The sequence below is a fragment of the Argiope bruennichi genome, chromosome X1, assembly GCF_947563725.1.
Source record: "Argiope bruennichi chromosome X1, qqArgBrue1.1, whole genome shotgun sequence".
NCBI lineage: Eukaryota > Metazoa > Arthropoda > Arachnida > Araneae > Araneidae > Argiope > Argiope bruennichi.
Window position 1 is genome coordinate 32,970,542 of NC_079162.1, and position 20,723 is coordinate 32,991,264.

Here is a 20,723-nt window from a genome sequence, read left to right on the forward strand (position 1 = left end):
ATTTATTTCATTCGAGGGCTTTACTTCCGTGCAATATACTCAGATAAAGAAAAAGAATTCTTTTTCTCTTTATTTAAATTAACACATATATTTAAAAAACATGTTATACGAGAATTATATTGCTTATTATGAATAACTATATACATATTACACAAAACAAGTATCTTTCTGTCTGAAAATATGGAGTATAGTTTAAAGCATATTAAAAATTATTAAAACAGAAAAACAGCTTGGTAATCTAGAAAGGCATTTGTGACAATTTCTGAAAAGTAACAGATTTTAGTCGCCATGTATTATTATTTTTTTTTTTTTGACCTCGTGAAAAGCTTTTATAGCAATAAAAGTCATATTTTGCGTAAAGCAAAGTAACACTCACTATTTAAAAATGGAGGATTTTAACGAAATTAGCTTTGGATTGCCAAGAAATATCAAATCAAAGCAATTAACTGACAGTGAACTCATCGGTGTATTGCAAAGGTTATTTATTATAAGTGGAGGAAAGTCAGAAGCTGGAACATGGCGTTATTAATAAGATTGCAGCTGAATTTGAAGTAAATCGGCAAATGTAAAGTATTCCCAGAATATTCTAGAGTGGGCTAGGTCCCACTTCAATTAAAATAATTTTATGATTTATTTTGAATTTTATGAATATATTCTATCAATAAACTTAAGCTACTTAATTGAAATGGAAATTTCTACTAAATGTGTACCTTAAATTCGGATAAAAATAATTTTAAAACGTATACCATATTTTCGGTCGGAAGGAATATATTGCTTTGAATATACTTGTTTTAAACGAACACGTATTCCTATTGCACAGTTGTAACATTCAAACTTCTGTACATCATTTATTTATATAAATTTTTAAATTACAATTATTATTACTAATTAAATTTATTAGTTTTTTTATTATTCACATGTTTATTAAAATTGTTAAATATTAAAAATAAACCGTTCCCCTCATTTATAAGTGAAAGATTGTCTTTTTCTCTTATTATATTTATCTTTAAAACCAGTTTTTCTAAATCCGAATTTTCGGGTTAAGCGAATTTTTATTATGGACTTCGAATTACTCGAGCTCCACCGTATATTGAAATACAACAAAGGTATCTCCATTTTTTATACCTGAGCTGGAAAGATATCGTTTCCGCAAATGCTCACTCACTGATTTGTTTGTTATCGTATTTTGATCTTTAGTGTCCATGATAAGCTGATTTCTTACTACTTCGAGCTGTGTTCTGCTAAATAAACATGGATGTTTTGTGATAGAGCGGGTGTGTTATCTGAGGAGTAAAGTGCGGGCGAAAATTTTCAAATTACCCATGGCGAAACGTAGTCCACCGAAATCTGCGTTTGCAGGTTTACGATATGTTCAAACATTAAGCTCCCTAGCCGTTCCAGCATCACTTGAACAAGTGCCTGAAGAGACCGAATCGAAAACTGATGGCTTAAAGCCTGAAATATTTGGAACAGATGATTGGAAAAGGTATGTTATCAGCTTCTGTCGATATTTCATTTAATTGATCTGTTTCATAACGGTCGCATACTACTAATCGGATTTAAAATGCTTTATATGCTTTTCTGATATTTTTTTTTAGAATTTCTGGGTCACATAAAAACTAATCACTTACATTTTCTAATTTTATTTTTGGAAAATTTTTCTTCAAAAAGGGACGAAAAACATGGTGACATTAATTGAAATAATCGTCAATTTCCTTGATGCACTTTAAGGTTTTAATGCTAATAATGCATTTGCAAACTTCAAATCATTCTCTTTATAAATTTAGCGATATCGACAAGTAATAAAAATTCGTTTTTATTTTTATTTGTAGCCAAGTTTTGGTTGATATTTCCCCAGGAAATAAATTCCATTACTACCCTAATAAATTTTTAAATATGCATTCAAAGATGAATTCTGAACCACAATTTTCCTAGACACTTTTCAATCATAGAACATGCGATGTGGTTCATCTTAAAAATATAGCATTTAGTAGGTAAAGAGTAGGTAAGATAGATAAATTATTAAATATAAAGAAAGTATTAATTGAATAAAAATTCTGGGTTTTGAATTATTTAAACAATCATATTTAATGTTAAATATTTACATATTACAAATGCTAAGGGATAAGGAAAATGGGGAATAGAATTAAAGCATTTCTGTTCTGAGCACTGTTGGTCATTTAAGAATAGCAAATTTCGGTAGCAGTGGATCCAAAAAATAAAAAATAGGCTAAAGTAAAAGGAGGGAAATTAAAAAGAAAATAGCCATTTAATTTAAAACCTTTTACATAGTATTAACTAAATTGGAATTTAAGTGTTTACAACGATTTATTAACTTCTGCGTCACTTGCAATTCGTAATTAGTATGTTATCACTGCGATTATATAATTGTATTATGATGACTGAATTATGTTGATATCAAGTAATTTTCATCTCTTCCATTGTTGTTCATTTTTGATTTTTTTAAATTTATTCATTTTGCGTCATTCGTTCCCTAGTTATGCATGCTACCGAAGGGTGATGTCCTTATGATAAATAGTTTTTATTCTACAGCGCTCTAAACAGAAATACTTTAATTCTAATAGTCTGGATCATATAGCGATGCGTAAAATTCAAAAATATATAATTATATTCCACTGTTCACAAATTATATTCAGTAAACTGTCAGATGTAATCATAAATCGAAATGTTGAAACTTCCGTTCACGTCTAAAAAAATCACTTTGTACTAGCTGTTAAATAGTAAAGTGTTGTTATGTTTTCATTATCACTGAAATCAAAATTCTAGAATATTTTACCTCTCATAAACTTCTTACGTATTAAATGATATGAAAGCAAATGAATAAATGTTGTCAGCAAATCAAAGCGCCAAAAATAATACAAAATGAAGACGCGCGAAAAATAAGTTATCTGAAGGAAATAAATATTTAAGAAAGTTTGGGCCAGTAATAATTTTTTTATAAGTAAGACAATATAGTGAGAAATAAAAGTAAAGATATATATTAAAAAGTAAAGACTTTTGAATATAATCTATTGGCTTCAAACTTAGTACTTCATAGTTAGTTCGTGTATCGAATTATAATATTTTCAATCTTATAATCCAAAATTAAACCCTTTATAGATGTTACAAAATGACATCTATCCAAGTGTTCTATGGATTCATAGTGACAATTACTAAAATAGAAAATGTCATCTAGAACAATACAATTAAAAGGAAACAACACAATTAAAGGGTTTTAATGATTCTTGTCATCCTTACAGCCGCACTTTTAACAAAAAATATCAGAACAGAAATACAAAATAGTTAACACTATGAGGTGCAAAAGAAAGAAAATGCAGTTTTTACTCCTCATGAGCATTTTGTCTCAAATCAAATTAATTTTGAAATATGCTGGATTTATGCAAGGGTTTAGTCGTTTTAAGTGTTATTGTCAAACTTATTATGCTTCAGCAATAATACAGCTTCTTGCACCATAAACCTGTTGACTATTACACTACTAATGTAAATATATAAAAAGATTAAACATAATTGCAGCTCATTAGAAGAAAAGTAGTCTTACTGTATTTAAAGTACGAATAAAATTTTAAGATATAAATCTTCATTGAGTTAATAGCATTTTTATCATGATTACATGCATGTCTAACTGACTAATTTATTAATATCAAAAGCACTGTACGGAGTTTGCTAAAAGACATGCCGCCGAAGTTCTTTAAATTTGTTAACAAAATCCATGTGAGCCACTAGAAATTTCAATCCCAAATACACTGGTTGTCCACTAAAGTCCTTCTAACCTACATTAACTTGAGAATGCCGTCAACTATTGCCACGAATTTGATGTCTAGGTATAGTAAAGTGATCATTCGCTACATGGCGGGATCAGTTATAGGGCCAGCTGGCAGTAAACAGCGTTCCTATCGCGAAAACGATACAACATACAAGGAAAAATTCACTTACAAAATTGTAAAACGTCTTCAATTTAGTACGAAAAGATATCTTAAACGCAATAATGGTAAGAACAAAAGAGTGAAATGTTTATTTGTTTGGTTGCGACTTTCCAAATCTATGATGCAACAACTCGAATGAACTGAAGAAAAGATAATGTTTCACACAATAAATGTAAATTCAATGTCAGAGATTTTCGAATACCAAAAATAAAAGTATTTGTTGGTAAATAACTTCTATGTTTTATTTCTAACTCTTTTCTGGTATAAGACTGTTGGAAATCGCGATTGACAAAATGCGTGATTTATATATTTTGTTCTCAGCATTGATGCGCTCACAGTCTCTTTTCTTATTAAATCAATGAAGCTCGACAATTTTGTAACTTTCCTCCCTTGTCTTTTCCCTTTTCAAGATAGAAACGCTAACTCCGTTGTTTGCCGACCGGTGGTGATGTAACCGATCTCATCGTGTAGCGCATGGTCACTTATACCTAGACACCAAATTTGTAGTAATGATTGCCGCCATTCTGAAGCTAAGAATTACTTTAGTGGATACCCTACATAGTATTCTGGATAATGATAGCAGTTGCTCCTTTAAGATAATATCCGAAGCAGCGGAGGCTTTTGAACAGGGACAAAATAAGAAAACAAACTATCGTCATATTTATTGAGGGCTTAATTCTTCGTCATTAACTATTCAAAGCAGGAATAACGAATCGAATCATTATTAGACATTTTTAGAATTTCCTTCAATAGAACACAAAATGCCACCTGATTAAAAGCAAAGAATATTGTCAATAGAAAATTTATTTATGGGTGTCAGTCAAATAAGATCTTTTGTTATTGTATATAAGTTGTACCCTTAGAATGATTTCCACTTCGAAACGAGACCGTGTGAACAGAACACGTTGGATACTTTCTACAGATCTCGAATTCCACTCTTATTGCCACATGATCTAATAATCTCGGACCTCATTTCAGTTGATATGCCTCCATCAATTACTTTTAAACAGATTTACAACCTGTTGTATTGTCTCGCATTTTACAGTCTTCCTCTACATCTCCTCAAGATAATACCTAGTCACACCATGCATGCCTTAAACGGAAAATATCTTTACCTAAGTCAAAAGTAGGGCAGCATTACACTTTGAGCCTTAATAAATTATTCAATCGTTGAAAAGGATTTTTTTAGCTCCTTTTTCGGTATTAAACGTAACAATTTATCTCTCTTTTTGATAATACTTTCTTGGTGGATAATTTCATTCATTATTCATTTTCTTGGAACCACTCTACGTAGAAAACGGTCACTTTTAAACTGTTTATTAATTTAAAAGCGATTTCATTCACAGAGTCAAAAATTTAGGTAATTGGATAACCAATACAAAATAACGCTCAAAGATAATTTAAAGGTAAGTTCTATAAGACAGAAATTTTATTTCTTTAAAACAGATTACTTATTTTATTTGTGAAAAGCGACACTCATTTTTAAGAAAATAAGCTGATGATATTATCTCCTGTTGTTGATAATGAAAGAAGCATGATAAAAATTTGTTAAGTGTGGGAAGATAATTTTTAAGATAAATTCGATAAGTTATGAACACACTCCAAAAAGAAAACTTTAAATCTTCCTTTGATGCTTTAAAAAAATATTTCTTCTAAAATTGTATTCACTGCAATTAATAGCCTGGTTTTGCTGCATGTGAAATGAATTTTCCTAATCAAGTTAAATTAATACTATGAAGAATTAATCTGACAGTCAAATCACTTTCAGCTAATTTTACTCCTGACTGTCTACTGAACTCGAGACTGCAATAAAATACTTCGTCCTATTTAACTATCACAGATAAAACTTTATGCTTGATAAGCTAATTGAAGGCTCTAAAATTCATTTTATTGCTCTTTTATCTCATCTTTAGCAATATAAAATATTAATGATCTCCAAATCATTTTAAGTTATGGGTATTGCGAAATACAAATGAAAATACTTATTAGCATTCTGTTTCACGCTTATCATTCTCACATTTCTTGCATAATTATTCCTAGATGTAGAAGACGATAGTTTAATCTATCACAGCGTATTTAAAATTAATTTATTTAAAATGGGTTTACGTGAAAAAGAACATCAGTATCATTTGTAATTGTTCGCTAGGAGACAAAAAATGCCATTCTTAAACTTGGAAAGAATTTTTTTATTCACGTGTGTTTGAAACATCTAAAATCATATAAACTGATATATATGCATTAAGTTGTTTTATATTAACAACACAATTTTTTCTTTTCTTTTGCAATTTTGATTATCTATTTTTCCTTTTAGTATTGAAAAAGCAGTCAAAGAAATATGCAGAAAAAAATTCTTCCTCACAGAACATCAGAATATATACAACTTGCACCAAAATGTCAAGTAAGTCTTGTTACTTGTTGATGCACTTTTTTGTTGTTGTTGTTTGGATACATTAACGTTTTGTTTATACTTCCAATCACTAACAAAGTAAAATATGTTTGGTAAAAAAAATCTTACAAGAATTTTGATTTTTTTAGAATATTCAATTAATTAAGTTCTAATATTGTAACAATTATAATTTATATTCCAGTAGTAATTATTAACCTAAAATGCGAACTCCAGCCAAGAACAAGGTCTTGTTGAATGAAATAAATTTGTAAATGTAAACAATTTTCAATAAAAAAGTAGTTACAAAGGGAAATTTTAAAAAGACTGTTGGATAATTATAGGAACGACTTGCAAATATATTTTATCTGATAAGACTGTGACAATGAATGCTACAATATTACGGTGAAATTTAAAGTTAACTGAAATAAAAATTATTTCTTAGAACGGAGGTAATTATTTAAAAATTAGAAAAAGGTAGGGTTTTTTTCCCCCTTTTTTCTTTAAAATCAAAATTTTTCACCTATCAGTATGACAGTCAATTTGTGTATATTTGCAGAAATTTTCTTTCTTCAAAATATTCACAAGGTTGCACAAAAATGAAAAATAAATGGCAATACCATAGATTAAAAAGCTATAATTTTAAATGCAAATTGGCGATGAAAACGATAGGAAGAGAACGATTGGTACAGAGAACATTACCCCGCTTTTGCACTTTCAAGAGAGTGAGGGAATAGAGCAAATGGCAATAAAGTGTAAAATGAGGGAAACTATTTACATAGGTAAAAACGCATAGATAAAAAATGAATAAGTGCCTCACAAATGTATATTATTAATATTACACTGTATTTCGTTCTTATCCCTAGTATTTTCTTGAAACAATTATCCAATGAAAATTAATTACTCATACTATTTTACCTTTGTAATTCTACTTATCTATTGGCTAAAAGAAGGGTAGTTAAAATATTGTTTAACATATTCTTTTAATTTGGTTTTCATTATACGAGTATCGAATTGCCTAAGTTGTAATAAATGTTAGCAATAAATTAGCTTGAAACATTTGATAATTAGCATTTACAGTATCAACAAACATCCATTCCAAATATAAAATACAATTACTGCTTTCAACCAAAATGAATTTCTGTTAGCTTTGCTTCGATTTATTTTTTAAGTCCATTAAGATTGTCACTATTTTCACACACCCTTTCTTCTACAAATGTCTCCTTCGTACCGTTTTCCGTTGATTAAACGCCATTTTTATTTTATTTTTTCCTACTTTCGAACTATCTGGCATAGTGTAAGGGATGGCAAGCATAAAAGTTCCTAAATGAAAACTTAAAGGATACAGTACATCATGAACATATGAATTCTGGGAAGAACAACAATTAGTGTTGTAAACGATGGGAAAACGTTACCCTCTCTGTCGTTCGTAACGGGCTTCAAGCGTTCTTCTATATTTTAAAACTTTTAAACATTTAAAACTCTTTGTAAGTGTTTACTTGTTTGAGTTTTTGTTTTTGTTTGTTCTAATGCGGAGAAAAAATAGAAATTTTAGTGGACAGGAGAGGATGGCGAAAGAGTTAAAGATGGGTCAAGTAAGGCGTAAGGACCAAAAGTAAGGCGATACTGTATTTAGAAATGCTTGTATTTAAAATGAAAAAAAAAAGAACCAAGACAAAATTTAAAGAAAGGAATTATTGAGGAATTAACCTCTCACAGTAGTTAAAAAAATTTATTTATGATTATCATGAGTTGAAATCATTTCATCACACACAATTATTCATTTCTACTTCATTCATTTCAATTATTAATTTCTTCCGAGAAATAATGATTTTCGAGTAGTACATATTTTTAAAAGTGCCTTTTAATATCTATATAAAAACTCCTGTTTGATGTTTCATTTTCTTTGCTATGATAGTACATATGCAAATTCTGATTCTGTTTCACTTATCCCATTCCAAAGAAAGCAGAGGTTCTACTTTAAAAATATATTCAAAAATACATTATGTGATTTAAAGTATCTGGATACTTTCAGATGCACGCAATTTTCCGGATTTCTCTCGATAGATTAAACAAACTTTCTTTAAAACCGACTCTTTAAAAATTGTACTTGAACTGACGCTTAGTCACGAGGACATTTAGGGGACCGACTAGAAACTGATGAAGAAAACGATTTTGGCTCCCCTCGTTTCACAAGAAGCAAATGATTTGAAATTTTCATAAATTATTTTCTTTGCTGTGGCCAATAATAATATGCATTTTCGTAAAAATGGCACTCTTATTCGGAAAAATATAATTAAAAAAAATCCCGAATTTTTTCTCGGGCATTTTGCTTATAAAATGTAGAGTTTTCAACCAGATTACGCAACTTACAGAAAATATAGTTATTATTACATTATTAAAGTTAATTTTATAAATATTCGTGAAAATGTGAGTATTTTTAGCAAACAAATTTTAATTGCACAAAATATAGCACATTTTTCCTTTCACAATTTCAAAGTCAGATATGTAGGACAAGTTATATAAGTACTCCAGTTGAATACCAATATAATTAAAAAAGATATTGGTATCACCGTGAGCTGAATTTCAATTGCTCTTTAAGAGAAGTGAAAAGTCGAGGGGGGTCTTCCAAGAACTAATATTCGTTAATCTTCTATATTCGAATAATAATACTGAATTATATAAAAGGCTGGAAATATATTAACTTTCTTTCATACTTATAAATTAAGTACGTAACATAATTGCAATACATTATGTATAAAAATAACAAACTTTATTTTGGTATTATTTGCTTAGAAGTTAGATTTCTAACATTATTTGATTTACAATATAATTAAAATCCTCAGTACATCTTTATGCTTTATTTGTTCCTGAAGATGTGTCAATTACTAATATCAGGTGGGATCATTATTTGTTTCAAAAGCGAACTTCGACTCTATAACAGAGGTCATCCAGTACTTCATGGAATTTTCTTGCAGGAATCGCACATCATTCACATAAAAGAAAGCCGACTAGTCTTCTCACTGTTGTGGATCGTTGTGGTTTATCTCGAATTTGACTTTTCAGTTCATTCCAATGGTATGCTATAGAATTGAAAACCGTACTCTATGGAAATCAATCGAACACCTTAACATCTGCATTAGGAAACCTTTTGTTGTTCAGTCATGAGCTATTCAGAGTTGATTCTCTGATACTTGATACTTGAAATACTTCGCTGATACTTGAAATGAATTCGCTGATATATGAATTAGAGAGAAACCACAAAAATTCACATAAGTAACAAAGTTTATCTATTTTCTTTTTCCAGAATGATGTACAATTCCTGCAGAAACATTCTGAAAACTAGTGGTAAACCTCCTCATAGAGAAAAACCTTTTTTTTGCAGAAAAAAGTGGCTAAGCCTCATATTAATAATTCACAAGATAAACACAGCATAAAGAATACTTTTAGTTATACTGTAAATGATGATAAATAATGTTATAAGTCTAATTCTACGCAAATAATGATGGATAATTCATTTTTTTGCTGTTTATGATGGTTAATTTATTGCAATTATATTACGTACTTAATTTATTAATATGCTGATTATAAAAGTATATTTCTCAACTTTATAGAATTCAGTATAATTATTTGAAAACTCATGTTTAAAAATTTCAATTTGTGAAAAAGCATGCGTCATTTAACATTTCTCAAGGGTCTGATCACAAATATTTAGAAACAAATAGTTGCCTAAATCATTAAGTCCACAAAAACTGTTCCTTCAATATGAGTTTTTATTCCCTTTTTTTTTTACAGAAACATATTGAGATCAAGAACAGGTACATTTCTTTGCGACTGTTATAAAGTACGTATAAATAAATTTAATTTCTACTTTTTCACCTTTTTCCTTTGATATATATACATTGTTTCTTTTGTATAGGATTGGCTTGCGAAAGAGTTGGCCATCATATCTCAGAGACTTAGACATCAGCAAGGTAACTAAACATTTCAAATTGAGACTCTAACATTATTTACATTGCAACAATGGAGAATACTGCTACAAGTTATGCATAAAAGTATTTATTAAACTATCAAAACTAAGAAAAAAGTTGAAAAAAAACTAATTTCATTCCATTAAACGCATTTTTTTTAGTTTTATGATGATGCAAAAGTCCTTTTTTGTGTGGTAATATTACTGAAATTATCAACATCAAACGTCAACATTTTGCTTAATATATAAATAATTAAAATTTAAAAGAAATCGCCCCTAGAAACGCATTTTCGCCCTCCAGTGTGTATCTGTACGAAATTTGATAGTTTTAGAAGTTCAAATAGGTTGTTATAGAGCGCAGCACACGGACATACACGCACATTCTTCTTTATTATAAGTAACTAGGCAATTACTTATTAGTAACTTTTCAGCTAGGCAGCTGCCTAGGGCTGCGAAGCTGATAAGGAGGCACTAGCAGGTTAAATAAAATATTTTATTTTCCTAGCTCCCATACAAATAAATTTGTAAAAACTACAAACTTATGATTGATAAACTATTAGTATACTATTTATATTTTATCAGGTATATTTAGTTATATTCCTATGTGTCTCATTACGTTCATTCAATTATTAGAATATTTATAAAACAGAACATCTACTTTAGTAATATTGTATACAAATATGGATGCTTGGGATTTTGTTGTTATAATAAGTAAATAAAAATCAATACATGTTCACAAAGTTAATAAAATAAAAAATAATTATCTAAAATAAATCATTAGTATGTTACAAATGTGCTGAAATGCGAAACTAAATTGATAATCGTATTAAAAGAGTGGCTTCACAATGTGCACTGCCTAATCTGTTAATCAGCTCCACTGCTGATTAACAGATAATCAGCTCCACTGCTGATTAACAGAGATTAACTGTTTTTTATTCTCTTATTTATTTTTAAATACTAGGCTGGAGAAAAAAATTTCCGCACTAAAAAACACGTTTAAAACTAATCCAAGAATCTTAGGAACTGCACATTTCTGTATTACTTTCTCTTCAAATCGTAGGAAAGGTGGGGGGAAAAAAGTATCCAGGCTGAGACAATTTCTCCTCTAAAAATAGACATACGGAATTTTTTTTTTTTTTTCTGTATTTTCCCTCATGTTTGATATTTCTCGAAAGAAATTGCATTAGATTGTTGATATTTTTCAAAGTTACATATAAAATTATATAAATTAGTGATTAAACATACTCTAAAAAAAGCTGATGGTGCTACGGCTATTATATGTGTCTATATATCAACTGCTTCTGGTAATGGAATAGAAATGCAAATGATTCGGATTCTCCTTATTTCCTTATGCATATACAGAGCTAAAAATTAATGACGGAAATAAAAGAGAATCAAGAATTACAGTTCAAGAATTTTCATTAAAGGAAATTCATAATGAACAATAAATTTAATATTCGTAAATAATTCGTAAGTGTTTGATAGCTTTTTTTTGTGGAATTGCTCAATAAATATCATTCTCCGAAGCAAAGTACTGAATTCAAAGTGCGTACGTAAAAGTTACGCTATAGTTTATATGGAGTCGATTCTCGTGATCACGTGACGAATATAAATGTGCATGTCATCTAATATGAAATTTTACGAATCTTACGTTGCACTATGACGTCACGTCTTTCGCCTTCTTGCAAAGAACACAATGGATTCAAAAATCAAAGTGGCACTGAAACTCATAAGTCATCATTGCTTCTGTCAAATGAGCTCATCATAAAGATGCTCTAACTTTAATATTAATTCATAAAATTATAAAAATAATTATAATAAATAAAATAATAAACTGCTAGAAAGACACCCTGTCCCAACAGATATAGCCCTCTTAACATGTGTGACGCGAGAGAAAATTGACTTCATTACTAATTCTCTTTCTTTTAAAGTCACTGAATTAACTGGATTTGTAATAAAATAATCTTTTTAATAGGTTCTAGGCTTTTACAATGCTTAGAAGAATTGTGGTCCACTTTCTACATGGAGACCGTACCATTGCTAGAAGCTGTGTTACATTTGGTAAAAGTAAGTTAAATCAAGCCTCGTTTGGCAAATCTTTACGGAAAAAAAAAGATTTAATTAATCTCTTTTCATAAATCCTTTATGAATTTCTGTAATATATTTTTATATTGAAACAAATTTTAGCAAAAAAGGGTTGCAGTTTTTACGATGTTTAGGCATGTGATAAGAAATCGAAAGTTCTCCGCTCTTTATTTTTAAAAATAATGAAGCAAATAAAAAAATGGTAGTTAAACATGGAATAACTTTGCGACAAAGTCTTCTATTTTTGCAATATTGTGAAGTAGAAAAGACGTTATAACAATACAGTTTCGTTAACTTAGTTATAAAATTACAAACTTATAGCGTGCCTGTTCATTGGAATGATATTTTTGTCTTTAAAGCGGATAACATTTTATTTGCATGCTTTATAATGGAATACTTTTATATGTTATTGATATGGTTATAAAGGCCTTTTATGCTTATATGTTATGCATATTAATTCGTATTTTATGTGTATTTTCACGTATCTGCTGTTAACCTGGTGCTTTTTATAAAATAATTTATATTTGCTTGAATTTAATCATAAAAAAAAGTCTACATAAAAAAAATCAGTTTTTCAAAATATCAGACGGGTTAAATTTTGGGTTTAATTAAACTAAAGTAATTACTTAGACTAACTAATTAAACAAAATGATATTTAGCTTTTTCCAGTAACGTTCAATGACGTATGTTAAAGAAATACAATTTTATCAAAGCAGTAAGATTTCGTGTACACTGAATTATATTATGGTCTTATCTATTTCAACTAGATACAGATTTAACAGAGACATTAGGTTTCACATGAAGAACAGTTTAATTTCAAAATGTGATGCAAAAGTATATTAAAAAGTAGCATTATGAACATATAGTATATTATTATTCGGAAAATATATCTAACTGTCCTAGTTCTACAGTTGAGAAAAGTTATAATGAGCTTCAATCCCTGTGATCATTTTAAAATGTTAGTAACTCATATAATCCCCGTTAACAGTCAAAGGGTTAAAGGAGTCTTGATGGCTTGAATGGCAGTCTCAACTTCCAGACACGATACCAATTATAATTCAAGTGTGTGAAAGCAGCTGTCCTGCTGCTGGCGTGGTGTGGAAATTTAGAGAGAAGGCTGCCAAAGAAATGCGACAGCGCACAAATTTTTCGGGATACATGATACCGTAACGATTTTCTGAAGCATATCAAGCTAATCTCATTTTTAAAAAAAATTTTAATCGGGAAAAGTAAGAAACGTTTAGTATGAACTTTATTTAAAATGTTAAATGCATCGGCAATATTGGAAAAGCATTAAAAAGGGAATTTATTTTCTCTCCTAGAGTATTAATATACTTATTTTCTTTATATTTAGTAGTAGAATACTGTTACGATGAGACAGCTAACGCAACAGGGAGACAAAATATTGGGTTTATGTAACTTTTCAAAGTCAAATCTATATGAGAAAGCATAAAAATATATTATGCCCTAGTGCTGCGTTTTTAATATACTGTATTATAAAAGCTACTGTTTTATTTTTGCTTTTTTGCATTTATTTATTCATTACTTTTCTTAATTCTAATACTTAGCCTAAAGGGAGAGTATCTGTGAGAACTGTGACGCTTGCCTTGTTTAGGGATATTGTATTCTTCTCTGAAGACATAGAAGGTATATTCCTACTTTGAATTTTTATTGCTTTAAATTTTAATTATGTACAATCAATTTTAATTATAATTTCCTCATTTTTCTGTTGCATATTGATACGATATGAAAAAAATGCCCCACACGAAATTTCATTCTCAGTAATTAACGGAAGCTCTGACTATAAAATACTAGCAATATCCGCACGGCGTTGTCTGTGGCTTAGCGTCCAAGAAGAAAAATTAACTTTAAATTTAAGTCTAGCCTCCACCCGATATGACATGGGCATTTTACGCAACATCAAACAGACATAAAAAGGTATTTAGATATCCTCAAAATTAATGACAAAGCAATTTTTTATAGCACACGTTCAGAAATATTTAGGGCTAAGCTTTGATATACAGTCATTTAGCGCCTTGCGAGGTTGGCCATTTTTCGATGGCGCTTTGGCGGTTACATTACCACTTTTTTTTTTTATGTTACTGTATTTTGATCTTTCCTGTTCATTTCCCTTAATTTTTTCCTACTGCACATCTCCTTCTGCTTACTTTCTTTATTTTAGATTAAATTTTTTTGCGTGCATTCCATTTTACAGCATTTGTTGATTTTTTTCCCTTTAATTTGCTGCAGCGTTCCTCGGAACCACACGATTGGAAACGCTATTGCTGCCGTTCGCACCACATTCAGCCATTTCGCTAAAATTTGGCGATAAAATATTTTTTGGGCAAAAAATGACTGCATATCAAAGTTGTTCCATATTTAGACTGTTAAAATGGTAAAAATATGATATGTTCATAGACAAAACAATTCACTAAAAATATACAATATAAAACGCGTTTTAAAATTTAAAAATATACTAATAAGTCATTGTACCCACTGTTCCACACTTGTTTATAAACTCTGTGCAATCATATGTGAAAATAAAATTCAGCTTTCTTCATAATATTTCTTTGTAAACTATATTGGTTATTTTTCCACCTGATGCCAAGACAAAAGAGACAACCAGCCAAATGGTAGACTTCGCCGTGTGCTTTAAATGTTGGCATAAAGTAGTGTTGATGCACCTGTGCACTCATGCACTCATAAAGGAAGTTATTGGAAAGGCATTATTATACTGGCGTATGTTCTACATAAATTCTTTGGAAGTAGAATGTTTATTAGTAAGAAGTGAATGTAATGGTCCAAGAGGAGGAGGACTTCTTCTAATTAAATTTTTTCTTGTAAACAACACATTCCTTTTAGTTCATCTTTCCATTTTAAGGCTGAACAATATGGACAGATTATAGACATTGTTCCTATTGAAACCGAAGCATCATTTCTGTAATCCACACATGGATTGTATTTCAGAGCGGAGTACTCCTTTTCAAACCAAGTATTAGGAATGTTTGTTTTTTCACTTCTTCTCTGTCTCAAATTTAAACGTCTTTCTCTGTCAGCAGACAGGCGATCATTTCTCTCCTCAGGAGATTCATTCTGTCTCCGCAATTCAGTTGCAGTGCGATTTACAGAAAGACGGTTATTTTGCTCATCAAAATACTCTCTTTTCCTAAGGGTGGACATTATTTCTCTGCTATTCGCTAACCGAACGTTTCTTTCCTCTTCATTTTCCTTATTGCGCAACGAACGAAGCTTTTTGGCATTTAATGTGTTCCGGCCAAGGTTGGATTTCCTTCTTTTGGGCATAATGAGATTTGATATCGCTGTTTAAAATCAGACGTAAACAAAGAAATGTATCGCATATGCATACCACAGCTCTTGCTATTTGCACATGCGCAGTTTGAGGTTTTCGCGCATGCACGGAATAATTAAAATCGTAATTATAAAACTCCGTTTTTATTTTGATATGACTTTAATGTACTATTCCCTTCTTCAATAAATGCTCTACAAAATGGTATAAATATCTCCAATATCCGTTAACTATTTCTCGAGTTTTTGTGGTTCAAACATACAGACGCTTTCAGGGGACTTTATACTATGTGTAGATACAGGATGCTGATAAGATTTTTTGTATAATTTCGGCATACATGCTTACCAAGCTCCGAAGCCAAAATCATATAAACAGAATGTCTTAGAGAAGTTGCAAGTAAACACTTTATCTAACGTATTTTAAAGATCGTGTTTTAGGTATACCACTTTACACAACAGCAATAAATATTCAATAGTAAAAAAATCCCTATATCTATCATATCTTTTTTTTCATTAATATTCATTTAGAATTTTCGTTAATTTACACTCATAAATGCTAAATTATAATGGATTTCAATCTCTCAAAATAAAAGCATTTGTAAGTACAAATTAGGAGACATAATTTACAAAAATTATACTTGAATAATAATAAAAAAATGATCTGACAGAATAAGATTTCCTAAATGCAAGAACTGTCAACATTTTTTTAAAAATCTTTTAACAAGAACGGGGGAAAATATCAAACGTGCAAAGTTATATTCTTACTTTCTTGTAGTATATACCAATGTCATCATTGCTTCTGTCAAATGAGCTTTATAAATTTTAATGAAATAATGTCGATATCGAAACTGTTCACGTTATGTCAAAAATGTTACATTTCAAACTGAGAATTGATTCCAACATTCTTACTTAAGGTTTTTTTTAAACTTATTCAGAAAAAATAACTTTAATTTTTCAAAGGAGTATTATATAAAAAGTTCTCAATTTTTATTATTTGATTTGAGTTTTTTTATATAAACAAAATAAATGCTAATTTATCGAAAACGACACATGAACCAACAGCACACTGTCCAAGCTTCTAAGCCGTACCAAAGTGAAGAAGTTTCATCTTTCATGGCAAATTTAACGAGTTTTAGATCTTCATGCGACAGATGTTCGACCCCCCCCCCACACACACACAATCCTTCGATCTAGAAGCCGACATAAAGTACCTACAGACTCAACTCAGCTTTACATGATTTGCAGGGTTTCATTTGGATGGTGGAAAAAGTTTAACAGCATGAATTCGTTTTTAATATTATAAAATAGAGAAAATAAAGAAATGACATTCCAGTCTAGAGTCATTCTAAAATTTATCAAAACCACCGTAATAATGATTTGTTTTCCCTCTAACATTAAATAGTATCTTATTTGCGTGTCTTGTTTAATATAGACTTGAGATCACGAAAACATATTTCGACCAAAATAAAGAGAGGGGAGGGGGAAACAGAAATCTTATCTTGACCAAAAAAGGATCACAAGCGAAAAAAATATGACATTCTATTTAAAAGTAGTGAAATAGTATTTCAATGATCAAACAAGATCAAGGATTCATTCGTGATAAATTAGTGAAATATATGCTCATAACTTATATTGTTTTTGGATAGGAAGGAAAATCTTTCTCTTTGCGTTTAATTCGTGTTTTTAAAAATATAAATTTAATAAAAACGGTTTGTAAACAGAGCATTTTAATCAATATGCTACACAAAATTTTAATAATTTTCAATTCTTTTATTCTTTAATTTATAATTCATTATAATAAATATTTTAGATTCATGAAATCATTCTCTCAAATTTCTTACCACTGTTATATAGAATCAAAACTTAATTAAATAAATGATTAACTGGTTACTAATTTCTGAAAATATTAAAATAAAATATTATGACTGAGAAAATATTGTATAAAATCTCAAAATCCTAGCATATCAGGTAAAGAATTTATAAGAGATAAATAAACAAAAATTCCATCTTTACAAACACAAAACAAGAAAAATTTTAAAAAGGTGTATTATAAATGTTGGGATTTATGATTGCACAAAAAAACCGATGCCAAGTATCGATGCCAAGGTTTTGGCTTGGGCATCGAAGAGCCTCAGATTAAAAAATAGACATGAGATAGATTAAGTTTTGTCGTGAATTTAGACCCGTTAGTTAGTTAAACTTGACGTCGAGAATCAAATGACTTCCAGCTGGTGTGTGAAGGAAGTTTGGAAAGTGAAATGTCGCCCTCGTCATCCAATTCAAAAATATGAAGTCCATTGAAAAATAGCCGTTATGTTGTCTTAAAACGAGACGCTAATCCCTTCAAATACAATGACGAGATTGATTCGCGCATCGAATTACTGAACTTTTAATTTTAAATCTTCAATTAAGTAATGTAAAACTCAATCACTTCAAAAAGCATCAATATCTCAAAACCCTTACATTATTATAGGAATTAAAATAATAAATGTATCAAATAGGATGCGTCATATAATTAGGAATTACAATTAAACAAATCTGCACAACATATCAATAAAAAGGAATTTTGTATGAAACAATAACGAAAACCTTTCCCTTTTTTCAGATGCTGTACACACAGAACGAGATTCCATTAGCCCTGGAATTCGGCATGCAATTCTAATTCTACAAGTAAGACAAGAAATTACGTACAATAGATGTTGTTTCAACGGATTTTTGTCTAGTTTGTTTTAACGCTGGATCAAACAGTTATTTCTTTGTTAGATCTTTTTCAACAACTTTTTAAAACTGCCTTTGCCCGATTTGCATAAAATGTCTCAGTATGACGCCTGAACGCCCTTTTTCGACTACTTTTGGAATTACTTTTATACATAGGGGGAAAATCCAATATCAGTTTGATCATATTCGAGCAAACAGAGATATTTTCCGATGATTACTTTTTTATTCTGAATTTTTAAATTTGCACGAAATTTATGACATACCCTGAATTTTAAAATAATTATAGCAAATAAAGTCGATTCATTTCCAAATCTGTATTATACATTTTTGTATATAAGTATTTTAAAGTAGTATATAAAGTTTATATGATATATATTATATTTCAATTATTCTTCCAGAATTAATAGCACTATTAGCACAAGATATCATACATTATCGCCACAACGTTTTTCGATATTCTTACTGTCGGATAATATCGTGAAGATGTCATAATAATTGGCATTGGGCATTATGTGCTAATAAGGAAAGCTGAGCATTCATAATCATTCCACTCCATGTCAGAGCTATCGATCATCAATGCGAAAAAGCTTCAAGAATTAGCGTCTTATGGACTAGAAAGATATCCAACCCAACCTTCTATACTCAAAAGCCCTTTTCCATCGCGCCACTTGAAAAGGATGTTCTCTGAAATTGGATGAGTTGATAGTCTTCGGGTGCATGGAGGGAAGATTTTCGATATTCTCTAGCAAGGAGTAATCGAGAGGGTTCGTGTAAAATTGACGTGGAGCTATCGTAAATGACCACCATGAGATTTTTCCATTAAGCAAGATATTTTCGTAGATCTCCTAAAGTAACAATATGGAAAACTGAGGTCCATGAATCAAGATATTTCTTTCTATACCATTCTAAGTGTTTTTGATCTTATAGCCTTTCGCAAGATTTCAATTTATCTCACGCTATTTTTCTAGTTGTACTGCTTAGGCAAAATTTTTCCCTTCAATGCTTCGGCAACATTCGTAGAAGCTTCTACTAATCTTTGTAATTTGTAAAACATTTAAATTTCAAAATTCTAGAATAAATTTTTCGTTTTCCCCCTCTCCCGCCTTTTTCAATTTTCTTTTATGGCAGAGTTAAATACTTTACTTAATTATTATTCGTTTTTTTAATCTTGCTCTATTAAATGTATTAAATTAGTTTTCTTTAATTTTATTTAATGATATGCTATTCAATTTTCTTTTCAGAGTGTGAATGACACATATCCACCCTGCAAAAACAGACTGCGTTTAGAATCTCTAGCTGCTCAAATATGCAGTCCTTTCATGGGTTACTTCGGATTGTATGAAAATGGCGAATTAGTGACGACATCCAATGAACCTGCAGCTTTTGCGAAAAGAAGACCGAGTGGTAAGGAGTAATTAAATTTTTAGTTCAGTCAGTTACATACTCTATTTAAAATATGCAGTAAAAGTTTCTTTTCAATATTATTGTAAGATATGAGTTTTTTTTTCTTTTCCTAAAATCTAAGAGGCTTCTTTTCAAAGTTCTTAACATTTATTTCCAGTCATTTTATCAAGTAATTTTGAATTCAGCAAATGTTTTCAAAACCAGACTCTTATTTATATTTTATTTTGTAGCTGATGTCGGCCCTCGTCGTATTTCTCGTCCATTCAGTGTTCAACCGCAGCAAATGGAGACACTGAATCAGTTATTCAAAAAGGCTATTCGACATAAAGGACAAAAGACTCACGGTAGATTCCATCAGAAAATGATGTAGATAATTAAACGGTACGGATGGTATATCTATTTCTACCCTCAATAAAAGGAAATGTATATTTAATTTGTTAATCTCAGTATTAATGTGTGTATGTGTGTGTGTTTCAAAATAAATTTGTAAAAAAAATTTAAAACTTATTTATTTTCACTTTTTTTATGGCAGATAAGTAGATTGCCAAAAATCAAAAGAAATGAATCTCTAATCTAGAAAAAGATTGCTTTTCAAGAGAAGTTTAACCACTTAACTGTTTTATTTTCTTTACTATCTAATAAGATGACACCTATTTTGGGAATATTTTCTTACCTTGATTCAAATGGAAATTCATTAAATACTTGACTTATCTATGTATTCGAAGTAATTTTAATATTGAATTATAATAGTTATTAATGGTTTATTTTTGCTTACAACTATGAAAATTCGTTAAATCAATGCTCATATGGCATACAGGCAAAACAATTAAGCAGTTAAAACTACACCATGAAGGAAAGAATCTGGATTTTGAACTTGGAAAACCTCGAAGTTCTGTCCCATTTCTATAAATCT

At 29.9% G+C, this 20,723-nt stretch overlaps 1 protein-coding gene across 1 annotated transcript; it reads left to right on the forward strand.

Moving 5' to 3' along the window:
• The first annotated feature begins 1,210 nt into the window (after nucleotides 1–1,210).
• Nucleotides 1,211–20,243, forward strand: LOC129959512 (proline-rich protein 5-like). Its single transcript, XM_056072378.1, has 9 exons — nucleotides 1,211–1,486; nucleotides 6,256–6,342; nucleotides 10,123–10,171; nucleotides 10,247–10,301; nucleotides 12,273–12,364; nucleotides 13,951–14,029; nucleotides 18,294–18,358; nucleotides 19,648–19,810; nucleotides 20,041–20,243. Exons 1-9 carry the CDS (start codon nucleotides 1,323–1,325, stop codon nucleotides 20,178–20,180), a joined length of 894 nt encoding a protein of 297 aa, XP_055928353.1. The 5' UTR covers nucleotides 1,211–1,322; the 3' UTR covers nucleotides 20,181–20,243.
• Nucleotides 20,244–20,723: the final 480 nt, after the last annotated feature.

What these genes read in the sequence shown, in the direction of transcription:
- LOC129959512 (XM_056072378.1), top strand. Translation starts at nt 1,323, where the DNA reads ATGGCGAAACGTAGTCCACCGAAATCTGCGTTTGCAGGTTTACGATAT. An exon ending in TTCTTTGCGACTGTTATAAA is followed by an intron (nt 10,172 to 10,246) that starts GTACGTATAAAT and finishes TCTTTTGTATAG; the next exon opens with GATTGGCTTGCGAAAGAGTT. An exon ending in GAGACTTAGACATCAGCAAG is followed by an intron (nt 10,302 to 12,272) that starts GTAACTAAACAT and finishes TCTTTTTAATAG; the next exon opens with GTTCTAGGCTTTTACAATGC.